This window comes from Callithrix jacchus, chromosome 22 (assembly GCF_049354715.1).
Source record: "Callithrix jacchus isolate 240 chromosome 22, calJac240_pri, whole genome shotgun sequence".
NCBI classification, from domain to species: domain Eukaryota; kingdom Metazoa; phylum Chordata; class Mammalia; order Primates; family Cebidae; genus Callithrix; species Callithrix jacchus.
This window is the reverse complement of record NC_133523.1, coordinates 9,887,864-9,901,446: the sequence shown is the minus strand read 5'-3', so window position 1 is coordinate 9,901,446 and position 13,583 is coordinate 9,887,864. Positions and strand designations below refer to the sequence as shown.

At 51.6% G+C, this 13,583-nt stretch overlaps 1 protein-coding gene across 20 annotated transcripts in view; it reads right to left on the bottom strand.

The window, feature by feature from the left end:
- The window catches only part of DNM2 (dynamin 2), a 108,338-nt gene extending 98,125 nt beyond the window's left edge, over positions 1–10,213 (bottom strand). For all 20 annotated transcript variants that reach the window (XM_054250457.2, XM_078360590.1, XM_003735489.6 and 17 more), the window contains exon 1: positions 9,890–10,213. In XM_054250457.2, the coding sequence (XP_054106432.1) occupies positions 9,890–10,050 (161 nt within the window). In that variant the 5' untranslated portion in view covers positions 10,051–10,213. The remainder of the gene's footprint in view (positions 1–9,889) is intronic.
- Positions 10,214–13,583: the final 3,370 nt, after the last annotated feature.

The window sequence follows — 13,583 nt, the reverse complement described above, 5'->3', positions numbered from 1 at the left end:
GCAGGGATACTAAGAGCAGCAGCTGCCACCCCTGGACAAAGAGGACATTGGTCAGGTTTTGCACATGTGGCACATGGTGATTCTCCATAAACACTGGCTTTTTTTTTTTTTTTTTTTTTTACGATAGAGTCTCTCTTTGCTACCCAGGCTGGAGTGCAATGGAGCAACCTCAGCTCACCACAACCTCCACCTCCCAGGTTCCAGCGATTCTCCTGCCTCAGCCTCCCAAGTAGCTGGGACTACAGGCCTGCCCCACCACACCCAGCTAATTTTTGTATTTTTTTTTTTTTTTTTGTAGAGACAGGGTTTCACCATATTGGCCAGGCTGATCTCGAACTCCTGACCTTGTGACCTGACCACCTCAGCCTCCCAAAGCACTGGAATCATAGACGTGAGCCACCGCACTCAGGCTAACATTGGCTCTTAACATCATAAACATCAAGCAGCAGATGAAACTGAAACAGTCATCCAGCTCCCGGTTCAAGCGACAGGTGATGCCACAGGGGAAAACTCCCCACCACCCAGCAGGAACCTAGTTGCCAATATTCAGAGAAACCCAAAACACACCTGGAAACAGCCGCCTTTCCTCTCTTTGCCATCCTGCTTCAGAGGCAAGGCCACATTTTCCCTTTATTCAGATCATAGCTAATGCCCTATAAATATCTCATTATTGGCCTGGATTTTTCCAAAGCTTTAACACAATAAGGGCTTAATTACAGCATGTAGTTGGCAACCCCAGTAAATTATGGTTTAGATGATGTTCTCACTTTTTTTCAGTAGTCAAGGAGCCTATAATTTCAGCACTTTCATTCAAATTAGGCAGAAGTTTGGCAGATGTGGCTGTGAGCCAAATGTAAACGCTGGGGGAGAGCGCGAAAGCGAGACAGCCTTCCATTCAATGGCCGGCCAGCCTCTACCTCCTAAACCAACTCTGAAATCTCTAAATCTAATCTAAGTCGGGCGCAGTGGTTCATGCCTATAATCCCAGCACTTTGGGAGGCCAAGGCAGGAGAATCACTTGAGCCCAGGAGTTTGAGACCAGCCCTGGGCAAAAAATAGTGAGACCCTACCTCTACGAAAAATTTCCTAAAATTAGCTGGGGATGGTGGTGCACATCTGTGGTCCCAGCTGCTTAGGAAGCTGAAGTGGGAGGATCATTTGAGCCCAGGAAGTTGAGGCTACATTAAGCTGTGATCACACCACTGCATTTCAGCCTAGGAGACAGAGTAAGACCCTGTCTCTAAAAAAATAAAAGATAAAAAAGAAAGGTAGGCCGGGCGTGGTGGCTCATGCCCATAATCCCAAAACTTTGGGAAGCCGAGGTAGGTGGATCATGAGGTCGGGAGATTGAAACTATCCTGGCCAACATGGTGAAACCCTGTCTCTAGAAAAAAAAGAAAGAAAAGGAAAAAAAAGAAAACCTCTCTAAATCTAGAACTGTCCACAAGGACATCTTCCGCCCTCATCTAGAAACAATCCAGCTTATTACCAGGGGATTTCAATGTTATGAATTTAGCAAGGGCCATTATCCCTCAATAAATAACTCTGAAAAAGAACTTGGACAGCCTAGAGCGAAGCTTTGGAGAAATCTGTCTTCCTGGTTATAAACCTAATCCCCAAACCAGCAAAAACAAACCAAGAATCACATGGGGAGACAATTCACATGTGGGGTGAGGGCAGAGTATGTCTTTCCAGTCTTTTCACTGAGCAAATACAACTGTTTTAAACAAGATGGGATCCCAGAGCCCATTTCATCTGGTACCTAACAGGTCTTGTGCAGCTTTCTGGGTCATTAAAGATTCTTTTAGATCCCTCTGAGTAGCCGGTTGATAGCTGGCTGTCAGGGCACGGTCATCCAGCCAAATCTCCTATCTTTGGGCTGTTTTTAGGGGAGACAGACTCTCAATCTATCACCCAGGTGGGAGTGCAATGGCACAATCTTGGTTCACCAAAACCTCCACCTCCCGGGTTCATGTGATTCTCCTGCCTCAGACTCCCAAGTAGCTGAGATTGTTACAGGCACCCACCATTACACCCAGCTAATTTTTGTATTAGTAGAGACGGGGTTTCACAATGTTGGCCAGGTTGGTCTCGAACTACTGACCTCAGGTGATCCACCTGCCTTGGCATCCCAAAGTGCTGGTACAGGCGCCCACTGCCACACCCAGCTAATTTTTGTATTTTAGTAGAGACGAGGTTTCACCAGGTTGGCCAGGCTGGTATCGAATTCCTGACCTTAAGTGATCCAATGCTGGGCATTTTTTCTCCCAATTTCTCACCATGATACACAAAATGGGTGTAGATAACTCTTCACGGCCAAGTATTTGTTTGCAGCCATGATTCCAGAGTAGAAAGGAACCAGGAACAGCCTCTGGTCGACATTTCAGGATCTGGGGAACAGGGCATGGCTGCATGTCCTGGTCCTAGCGGTATCCCACGCCATATAAATGGAGCGTCTATCAGTGCAGGCTAGAGCATTGCCTGCACTGATAGACGCTCCATTTATATCAAGAGAGTCATGATGAATTCCTTCTCTTTATGGAAATAGAAACCAAAGCAGGGTTTGGTGGCTCACATCTGTAATCCCACTACTTAGAGAAGCCAAGGCAGGAGGATCGCTTGGGCCCAGGAGTTTGAGACCAGACTGAGACAAAGTAAAACCTTATCTCTACAAAAAAAAAAGTTAATTAGCCAGGCACGGTGGGTGGCACACACCTGTAGTCCCAGCTACTCAAGAGACTCCGGTGAGAGGATCACTTGAGCCCAGGAGTTGGAGGCTACAATGAGCCATGATTATGCCACTGTACTCCAGCCTGCGGGACAGAGCAAGAAAAAAAGAAACCATCAACTGTCATCAGAGTCCTAATCCCAGATAAAAGGAGACAAGAACCAACCAACAAGACCACAAATACTACCTGTTTCACAAGGAATTCCTACGTGATACTCAGTCCACTCTCAGGAGGCAGAGACCACCACGCTCCCATTTTCCAGATGAGAAAACTGAGGCCCAGAGAAGTGAGGTCACTCTTTTGGTGTGTGGCAGCATCAAGACTTCCATATTCCCACAGATGCCTCTGGGCTGTCCCAATTCCGGCAGGCCCAGTACTGAAGACCACCCTGGTCCAGCCTTGCATGGCCTTCTCTTTTCTCTTTTCTTTTTTTTTTTTGAGGCAGAGTCTCACTCTGTCACCCAGGTTGGAATGCAGTGGCACAATCTCGGCTCACTGCAATCTCCACCTCCCAGGTTCAAGCGATTCTCTTGCCTCAGCCTCCTGAGTAGCTGGGACTACAGGGTCATGCCACCACGCCTGGCTAATTTTTGTATTTTTCATAGAGCTGGGGTTTCACCATGTAGGCCAGGATGGTCTCGATCTCTTGACCTCGTGATCTTGCCCGCCTCAGCCTCCCTCCTAAAGTGCTGGGATTACAAGCGTGAGCCACTGTGCCCGGCCTATTTTTTGTATTTTTAGTAGAGATGAGGATTCACTACATTGGCCAGGCTGGTCTCAAACTCCCAACCTCATGATCTGCCCGCCTCAGCCTCCCAAAGTGCTGGGATTACAGGTGTGAGTCACTGCAGTTGGACATGCATGGCCTTTTCAAGATGCAATTTGTCATTGCCCAGAAGGAAAGTCAGTGGAAACAGAAGTTGTCATTTCCAAGTGGCTCTAAACTGATAAGATGTGTTAAGGCACAAAGCAGCCCAAGGACCACAACACATGCCCCTCCATCTGGCAGGGAGGACAGGAGCCAAGGGGCATCCGATGTATACCGGTGCGGCACCTACCCAGCGAGGCAGCGGCAGTGCCCAGGCATCTCATCCGTATCTCCCTGGAGAGACTCATCCCCAAAGACCAAATAAAAATACAGCTGGAAATGCCAACATCCTTGGCACAGCTGCTTCTTATTGAAAGTAAAATGGTGTAGTTACACGTGTTGGGAGTCGGCTCACTGAGAAAATCGAGTGGAAGCCGGAAATCAAAGGGGAGAGCCCTCAGCCTGACCAGGTGCAGAGGGACAGTAACAGAGCCACCAGCTCTCCCTCTGCTCAGACAGCCTCCCTGCGCCCAAGGTTCATGGCCTGGTCCCACCCTAATGCCTCCCAGATCTCATCTCCCTCCCTCTGGGCATCCTCCCACATCAGGACCTTTGCACTAGATGTTCTTCCCCAGTCTCCAAGGGTTCCTTCCTCACCTCCTTCAAGGCTCTGCTAAAATGTCACCAACTTCCCTGTTTAAAATCTGCAAGGCGCGGTGGCTCACGCCTGTAATCCCAGCACTTTGGGAGGCCGAGGCAGGTGGATCATGAGGTCAAGGGATCGAGACCATCCTGGTCAACATGGTGAAACCCCGTCTCTACTAAAAATACAAAAAAAATTAGCTGGGCATGGTGGCGCGTGCCTGTACTCTCAGCTACTCAGGAGGCTGAGGCAGGAGAATTGCCTGAACCCAGGAGGCGGAGGTTGAGGTGAGCCGAGATCGCGCCATTGCACTCCAGCCTGGGTAACAAGAGCGAAACTCCGTCTCAAAAAAAAAAAGTAAAAAATAAAAAAATAAAATAAAATGTGTCCCCTGCAACTGTGTTCTCTCCGTCATCTGGCTCCTTGATCCTTTTTTCCATCACAGTTATCATCTTCAACCATGCTTCTCCCTTCTGGCTCTTTCGCCCAGGCTGGAATGCAGTAGTGTGATCACAGCTCACTGCAGCCTTGAAATCCCAGGCTCAAGCGATCCTCTGGCCTCAGCCTCCTGAGTAGCTGGGACTACAGGCATCACCAAGTGATCCTCTGGCCTCAGCCTCCTGAGTAGCTGGGACTACAGCCATCACCAAGTGATCCTCTGGCCTCAGCCTCCTGAGTAGCTGGGAGAGGAACCATGGAGCTGGGCATCACCATGCCCACCTCATGTTTTTTATTTTTTCTGTAGAGACAGGGTCTCACTGTGTTGCCCAGGCAGGTCTCCAACTCCTGAGCTCAAGCAGTCCTCCTGCCTGGATCCAAAGAACTGGGATTGCGGGCCTGAGCCACAGCGTGGTCCGTGTTTCTCCTTTATCTGCTTCCTGCCAAAAGCCCGGCTCCTCCAGGGCAGGGGTTCTGGTAACTTGCTCAGGGCCATGTCCCCAGGCACACAGTTAAAGTGCTCAGGAAACATTTTCAATGAACAAATGAACAACACCTAATGTTTTAAGCACTTCTTCTATGCCAAGCCCTCTAAACTGTCTCATTTAAACCCTATTCAAGAAAGGGAAAGAAGTGCTATTATAACTCATATTTTAAAGAAGTGAGGGCTGGGCATGGTGGCTCAAGCCTGTAATCCCAACACCTTGGGAGGCCGAGGCAGGAGGACCACCTGAGGTCAGGGGTTTGTTACCAGCCTGGCCAACATGGTGCAAAACCCATCTCTATTAAAAAGACAAAAATTGCCAGCTGTAATGGCTCACATCTGTAATCCCAGCACCTTGGGAGACTGAGGCGGGAGGATCACTTGAGGTCAGGAGGTCAAGACCAGCCTGGGCAACACAACAAGACCCTGTATCTATAAAAAATGAAAAATTAGCCAAGCTCGGTGACAATGTGCCTGTAGTCCCAGCTACTTGGGAGGCTGAGAGGTAGGAGAATCACTTGAGCCCAGGAGGTCAAGGCTGCAGTGAGCAAAGACTGTGCCACTGCACTGTAGCCTGGGTGACAGTGTAAAATAAAAATAAAGTAGAGGGACTGAATCCCCTGCCCAAGGTCTCACAAGTATCAAATGACTAACACCAGGTGACTTTACCTACCCTATGAGTTGAAACAGATAAATGAGGTCTATCAACAGCCCCATTTCCTAGCTGAGGAAACTGAGGCTTGCAGAGGTAAACCTCATGGGACCAGGCCCGTCCTGTGCAACTGAAGCTGGAGGCCTCAGCCTCTTCCTGCTCTGGTTAGGGTGAGGGAATGCCCAAGGCCTTCCCTCTGGCCAGCTCCTGAGGCTAAATGAGAAGGGTCAAGAGGGAGCAATGCCCTCCCTTCTCCTTAGGGCCACAGTTCTATCTGCTGATGCAGGGCAGACAAGCCAGGGGTCTCAAACTCAAAGGTTCCAGGGCCAGGAGGCTCCAGGCAAATATGAACTGGGCCTGGGTGAGTGCCAGGGAGTAGTGGGGACTGCGGCAGCTGGAGTGGCCTTAGTCTGATGGGACAGTGGCTGCTGCTTCTGAAATTGAAGCCATTAGTGCCACGAGACAAAGGCTCAGCAAGGCCAGATAATACCGATCATAACAACAGCAACCATGCTTATAAGACTCTTGCACGCAGCACACACTCACTCATCCAGGCCCCAGGGTACCAGTTACCACCCTCAGCTTACAGAAATGGAATTTGAGGCCCAGAATGCCAAATCCACCTGGCCGAGTCACACAGCCAAACATGGTGGAACCAGGCCTTAGGCCCACACCCAGTGCACGACACCTCTAAACTCTATAGATCTGCCTGTCTTCGCACTACAAGAAATCCAGACATCGATTGGAAATCTAACTTTTAAATGTTGGCAGCTCACTAAAAACAAAAGCTATGAAGGTAAAGCAAAAGACCCAGCAGGCAGGCCCCGGCCCCCAGAGCTAGTGATCTATACCTCCTACAGGGCTGAACTATCTGGGCTGATCCCACTCGGACCATATCCTTAGAAAATCCAAGCTGGGCGTAATGGCTCACACCTGTAATCCTAGTGCTTTTAGAGGCCGAGGCAGGAGGATTGCTTGAGCAGAGGAGTTCGAGGCTTCAGCGAGCCAGGACTGCACTACTGCACTCCAACCTCAGCAACAAAGAGAGATCCTATCTCTTACCAAAAAAATAAAATAAAATATAAGCAAGCCTTGTTTGAACCCCTCATACCCAAAGAGAGGTGTTTTTGCAACTTTGGTTTTCAGTCACTGAATTAATACTCTTGACTCAGCCAGGCATGGTGGTTCACGCCTGTAATTCCAGCACTTTGGATGGCTAAAGTGGGCGGATCACCTGAGGTCAGGAGTTCAAGAACAGGTCAACATGGTGAAACCCCATCTCTGCTAAAAATATAAAAATTAGCTGGGTGTGCTGGCATGCACCTTTAATCCCAGCTACTTGGGAGGCTGAGGTAGGAGAATCGCTTGAACCCAGGAAGTGGAGGTTGCAGTGAGCTGAGATCACACCACTATACTCCAGCCTGGGCAAAAGACTGAGACTACACTTAAAAAAATACTCGTAACAAGCAACTCCTGCGTTGCAGGATTCCAGGAGGTTGCCACAGGAGCCAGCTCCATGCTGGCCAGCAGCTGCCAGATACTGTGGTGGACAGGAGGGAAATGAAAGGGGTAGAGGGACTGAGGAGAGGTAAGGACAAGAGAGACCCAGGTTCCCAAACCAGAGCACCTGACTCCTCCTCACTTAAGAATGTTCTCCAGGGAGAATGTTCTGCTCAACTATCTGAGCCTCAGTTTCCCACTCTGTAAAATGGGGATCACAGTAATGCTGCCCTCATAAGGCTTAAGTGTGTCACTTGAAAGCACTTTCATTCTGGTTAGCTTTCATCACTGACAGGAAAGGAACCAGCCAGATAAACAGCAACAGCCCCATCCATGTAGACCTACTGTGTGCCAGGCACTGCAATAGATAAGCACTTTCTTTTCTTTTCTTTTTTTGAAACAGGATCTGGTTCTGTCACCCAGGCTGCACAGTAATGGTGTGATCACGGCTCAAGCAATCCTCCCAGGACCAGCCTCCTGAGTTGCTGGGACTACAGGTGTGAAACTATTACCCTACCTGGCTAATTTTTTTATTTTTTGTAGAATGAGGTCTTGTCATGGTATCCAGACTGGTCTTGAACTCCTGGGGCTGAACGTGGTGGCTCATGCCTGTAATCTCAGCACTTTAGGAGGCCAAGGCAGGCAGATCACCTGAGGTCAGGCGTTCAAGATCAGCTTGACCAACATGGTGAAACCATGTCTCTACTAAAAATATAAAAATTAGCTGGGTGTGGTGGTGCATGCCTCTAATCCCAGCTACCTGGGAGGCTGAAGCAGGAGAATCACTTGAACCAGGGAGGCAGAGGTTGCAGCGAGCCGAGATTATGCCACTGCACTCCAGCCTGGATGACAGAGTGAGACTCTGTCTCAAAAAAAAAAAAAAATTTTATTTAGGAGAGTAAACCAAGGCTTAGGCCAAGATAACTGCGCTAGGTCACAGGGCAAATGAAAGAGATAGAGCTTTGCAAACACCCCCAGCAGAAGCCTGGGCAGGCAGGAAGATGGGCACTCAGTCCAGCCGAGATCAGGCCAGCCCCAGCTGGCTGCCAAGTCCACGCCTTTCCACCATGGTAGACAGAAGGCAATGCGCCAGAGACAAGGCAGCAAAAGAGGAAATTCGTGCTGCTGGGAGCAAAGCCCCAAGGCTCTGGGATAATAGACACGGGGCCTTACCAGCCAGGTGGCCTTGGCTGAACAGAGTCCCTTTTGAGCCTCCCAGCTCAGCTAAGGTGGGGATGACAACAGAGCCTCCACCCCTATCCTCACTTGGGATTCAAGATGTTGAATCCAGAAAGAACATTATCCTTTGACATTGATAACAACAATAACAATGACAATAATGACAGGAGGAGGATGTTATCATTTGGCAGCCACACCACCTAAACGAGTAGTTCCTGGAATGGTGAAGTGGCCGCCCATCTGCGAGACAAGAGAGGCAAGAGGGCTGGTGGGAGGGAGAGGTGGCTGCACGGGCTGTTCCCATTCATTTGCTTCCTGAATCCTGGAAACAGCCCCCAGAGTAGAGTTTGCCCACTGGGCAGATTGGTACACCATGGCTTCTCAGAGCTGTCCAGAGAAGGCTACATTCCAGCGCTAGCTGCTGAGGCCTGATCAGACAAGAAGCCCCTTCCCAAGCTCCAAAGGAGGACCCCCAATTTGCAGGCTGTAGCTAGGAGGTGGGCCCCAGTGTTCTAACGCCCTGGAAGGAATCCTGAAGTAAGGTACCCCCAGCGTCCTCCTTCCAACTGAGATGGGAAGTGGAGTTCAAACCTCATCCTTCAGCTCTGTTCTCCCCTCTACCCTCCCACCACCCACTTACAGAGGCGTTGGGCCAGACACTCAGGGTAGTCAAGAGCAGACTAAAAGATAGACAGACAGACAGAAGAATTCACTTGGAAGAGAGAAGCCTGCGCTAGCCAGGAACCAAGCTATAAGGGTCAGCCTGAGAGAACCAGACAACAAGGTCCCCTAGGAGCCAGCTAGCCAGTCCGACAGTGGAGGTCAGCTGGTGTCACCCAACAGAGGGACTGCTCAGTATTAAAGTTTGTGAGGGGCACGGATGGGCGGCCAGACAGCAGAGGTCACCATGGACAGCTAGCCAGATAGCAGGGGGCTGCCAGGTGGGACTGGACAGATGGACAACCAAATGGTGGTGGCAGGGAGGCTTGCCCAGGACAGAGAGACAGCCAACCAGACAGCGGGGGCAGCTCCAGATACAAGAACAAGCCAGCCTGACCGCAGGGGTCGCCCCGATAGATATCTAGATGGCCGGTTTCACCTCTGATAAACTGACGGCCCGAAAGAACAGAAGGGGGATCTACCCCAGACGCACAGCAACCAGATGGCAGAGTTTACCCACGAAAGCTGGGACCAGATGGACCCCAGGGATCCAGCGCACCTCCGGTCCTACGGCCCTCCGACCCCTGACACAGCCCCTGAGGCCCCGGCCAGCTCCCCAAACCCTGCAGGGAGACCTCAGCCCAGGGCGTCCTACAGGGCCCGCCTCCCCGTCCCTGTCCCCGCCGCGGGCACGCAAGCGCCGCAATTACGCCGGCGGCGCAGGGCGCGCCATTCCCGGTCAGCCCTCCGCGTCCTAGGCCGCCGCCCGCCCGCGGTCCCCGCCGCGCCCGCTCACCGGCCCACGAAGTTCTCCAGCACCGAGCTCTTGCCGGCGCTCTGGCCTCCTACCACGGCGATCTGCGGCAGGTCCAGGTGGCAGCTCTGGCCGATGGAGCTGAAGGCGTCCTGCAGCTTGTTGACCAGCGGGATCAGCTCTTCCATCCCGCGGTTGCCCATGGCGCCGGCGGCTCCCGGCCTGAGCGCTCTGCGCTCCCTGCCCGCCGACGATCCTCAACGACCTGTCCCCGCGGTGTCTGTACCGTTGCTCCCCGCCTGCCCGGGCCTCGGCGCGACGCCCGCTCCCGGCTCGGCCTCACGGTCGCCGCCTCATCCGGTTCTCAGGCGACACCCGACCCGAGCGACCTCCCGCCCCGGCCCGGGGGCTGCGCCCAAAGCACTCTTTCCGCACGCGATTGGCCGGCTGCGTTGCCACTCGAGCAAACGAGCCAATGAAAGCGAGGCACGGGCCTATGGTTGAGTAAACCTTCCCCCTGGGGACAGTCTTGCGGGCTTATTGGATAAGAGAACCGTCACTCACTGCTGTTCAAGAGCCAATAGCGGCAGAAAGCAAGTTGTCAAGAGAGGAAGGAGGTATTTCAGAAAAATGCACGTTGGCTCCGCCCATTGACAAAGTTACACCATCTTACTGGCAGGGAGAGGACCCAGTCGACAATGTGGACCAATGGTGTTAGGAACTGAGCTACTACCTAGTTCCCTAAGAATTTTCCATTGGTTAATATAAGTATCACTCCGTTGCTCCGGCCATCCAGGCAGAAGAAGGCGGGCTTTAAAAAATCCGAATCTTGACTCTGACTGAGAACCATACGTGTCAATCAGAAAAACTCAGGTCCTTCCTTGTGATTGCTGAGTATCTCCAACAGTCTTCTGAAGTACAGGATAGGTCCCACCGTACTCGCTCAAGGGCGACACCTCGTGGTGGGATCTGATGTTCTGATTTTGAGTTTCCGATCACTGGGGAAAACTACCAGTCCCAGAACTCATCTCAGTGCCAAGCCTTCAAACCAGCTCTGGGAGCAGGGTCCCAATGCGCTCTGTAGATGGGAGAGGCGAAGCCAATGCTTCCTAGAGAGAGAACGCAATAAAGTCACGCCTCCACGCCTTTGCAAATGCTGTGCCCTTTCTGCTCTGCTCACGCCTCATCTTCACGCCGCTAACACTCCAACTTTTTTCTTTTGGAACGGAGTCTCTCTCACCAGGCTGGTGTGCAGTGGGGCGATCTCGGCTCACTGCAACCTCTGCCTCCCAAGTTCAAGCGATTATCCTGCCTCAGCCTCCCAACTAGCTGGGACTACAGATGTGTGCCACCACGCACGGCGGGGTTTCACCATGTTGGCCAAGATGGTGTCATCTCTTGAACTCGTGATCCGTCCACCTCACCCTCCCAAAGTGCTGGGATTACAGGCGTGAGCCAGTCAAGCGTTTTCCCCTGCTTTTTCAACTTTGGCACAGCAAGAATCTTTTTTTTTTTGAGACGCATTTCGCTCTTGTTACCCAGGCTGGAGTGCAATGGCGCGATCTCGGCTCACCGCAACCTCCACCTCCTGGGTTCAGGCAATTCTCCTGCCTCAGCCTCCTGAGTAGCTGGGATTATTGGTGCGCGCCACCACGCCCAGCTAATTTTGTATTTTTAGTAGAGACACTGGTTTCACCATGTTGGCCAGGCTGGTCCAGAACTCCTAGCCTCAAGTGATCCGCCCATCTCGGCCTCCCAAAGTGCTGGGATTATAGGCGTGGGCCACCGTGACCGGCCAATGAATCGTCTTTTCTTAGAGACTGGGTCTCACTCTGTCACCGGGGCTGGAGTGCAATGGTGCACTCATAGCTCAATTCATCGGTGCTCAAACGATCCTCCCGCCTCAGCCTCCAGAGTAGCTGGAACCACAGGTGTGTGCAACTATGCCCAACTATTTTAATTTTTTTGTTTTCAGATGGAGTCTTGCTCTGTTGTCCAGGCTGGAGTGCAGTGGCATGATCTCGGCTCACTGCAACCTCCACCTCCTGGATTAAAGCAATTCTCCTGCTTCAACCTCCTGAGTAGGGGGGCAGATTAAAGGCACGCAACACCAAGCCTGACTAATTTTTGTATTTCTAGTAGAGATGGGGTTTCACCATGTTGGTCAAGCTGGTCTGTAACTCCTGACCTCAGGTGATCTGCCTATCTTGGCCTCCCAAAGTGCTGGAATTACAGGCTTGAGCCACTGTGCCCGACCTATTTATTTTTGTTTTTTGAGACCAAGTTTCTTGTTGCTCAGCCTGGAGTGCGATGGCACGATTTCAGCTCACCACTGCCTCCAAGGTTCAGGCCATTCTCCTGCCTCAGCCTCCTGAGTAGCTGGGATTACAGGTGTGCACCACCACACCCAGCTAATTTTTGCATTTTTAGCAGAGAGGGGATTTTACTATGTCAGTCAGGATGGTCTTGAACTCCTGACCTCAGGTGATCCACCCACCCCAGCCTCCCAACCTGCTGAGATTATAGGCGTGAGTCACCACACCCGGACATTTTTGTTTTTGAGACAGTCTCACTCCGTTGCCCAGCCTGGAGTGCAGTGGTTCGATCTCGGCTCATTGCAGCCTCAACCTTGTGGGCTCAAGCGATCCTCCCACCTCAGCTTCCTCAGTAGCTGGGAGCCCAGATGCACATCACCTCTATTTTTTGAAAAGATGGGAGTTTTGCCATGTTCCCCAGGCTGGTGACGATCACAAGTCTCAGAAAAAAAAAAGGCGGGGGCTGGGCTCAGTGGCTCACACCTGTAATCCCAGCACTTTGGAAGGCTGAGGCAGGTGGATCACCTGAGCTCAGGAGTTTGAGACCAGCCTGGCCAACATAGTGAAACCCTGTCTCTACTAAAATTACAAAACTTAGCCAGGCATTGTGGCACATGCCTGTAGTTCCAGCTACTTGGGAAGCTGAAGCATTAGAATTGCTCGAACCCGGGAGGCAGAGGTTGCAGTTAGCCGAGATTGCGCCACTGCACTCCAGCCTGGGTGACAAAGAGAGACTCTGTCTCAAAAAAGAAAAAAAAAAAGTTAAGCCTCAGCTCTCTTAAGAGCCAGACTATGAGAAGCATAAGCCTTAAAGCCAAGATACCATTTCTTTTCTTTTGTTTTTTGAGACGGAGTCTCCCTCTGTCGCCAGGCTAGAGTGCAGTGGCACAATCTCCACCGCCCAGGTTGAAGTGATTCTCCTGCCTCAGCCTGCCAAGTAGCTGGGACTACAGGTGCGCCACCACCCCCAGCTGATTTTTGTTATTTTTTTTAGTAGAGATGGGGTTCACCTCGTCGGCCAGGATGGTCTTGATCTCTTGATCTCATGATTGCCTGCCTCAGCCTCCCAAAGTGCTGGGATTACAGGTGTGAGCTACCGCACTCGGCCAAGATACCATTTACTTGATGGTAATGACCTTGGGCAAGTTACCTCCCTTCCCTCGGCCTGTTTCCTCAGCTGTGAAAAAAGAGAGCCCTCCATGGTGTCTGGGGGGCCTGGGCCCCAGGAACCAGGCTGCTGCTCCCACTCTGGGGCACCCCCTACACGATGGGCACTGGCAGGTGATTTCCAGCTATCAGCTGCTGCCATGGTGATGTGTTATGATTGGTCAGAAGGGGAGATATTCAACCACAGTGACGCTCAGACCGGGACAGGGACCCAGACAGGCCACCTCCCCAAGAAGACACAGACACTCTGTAAG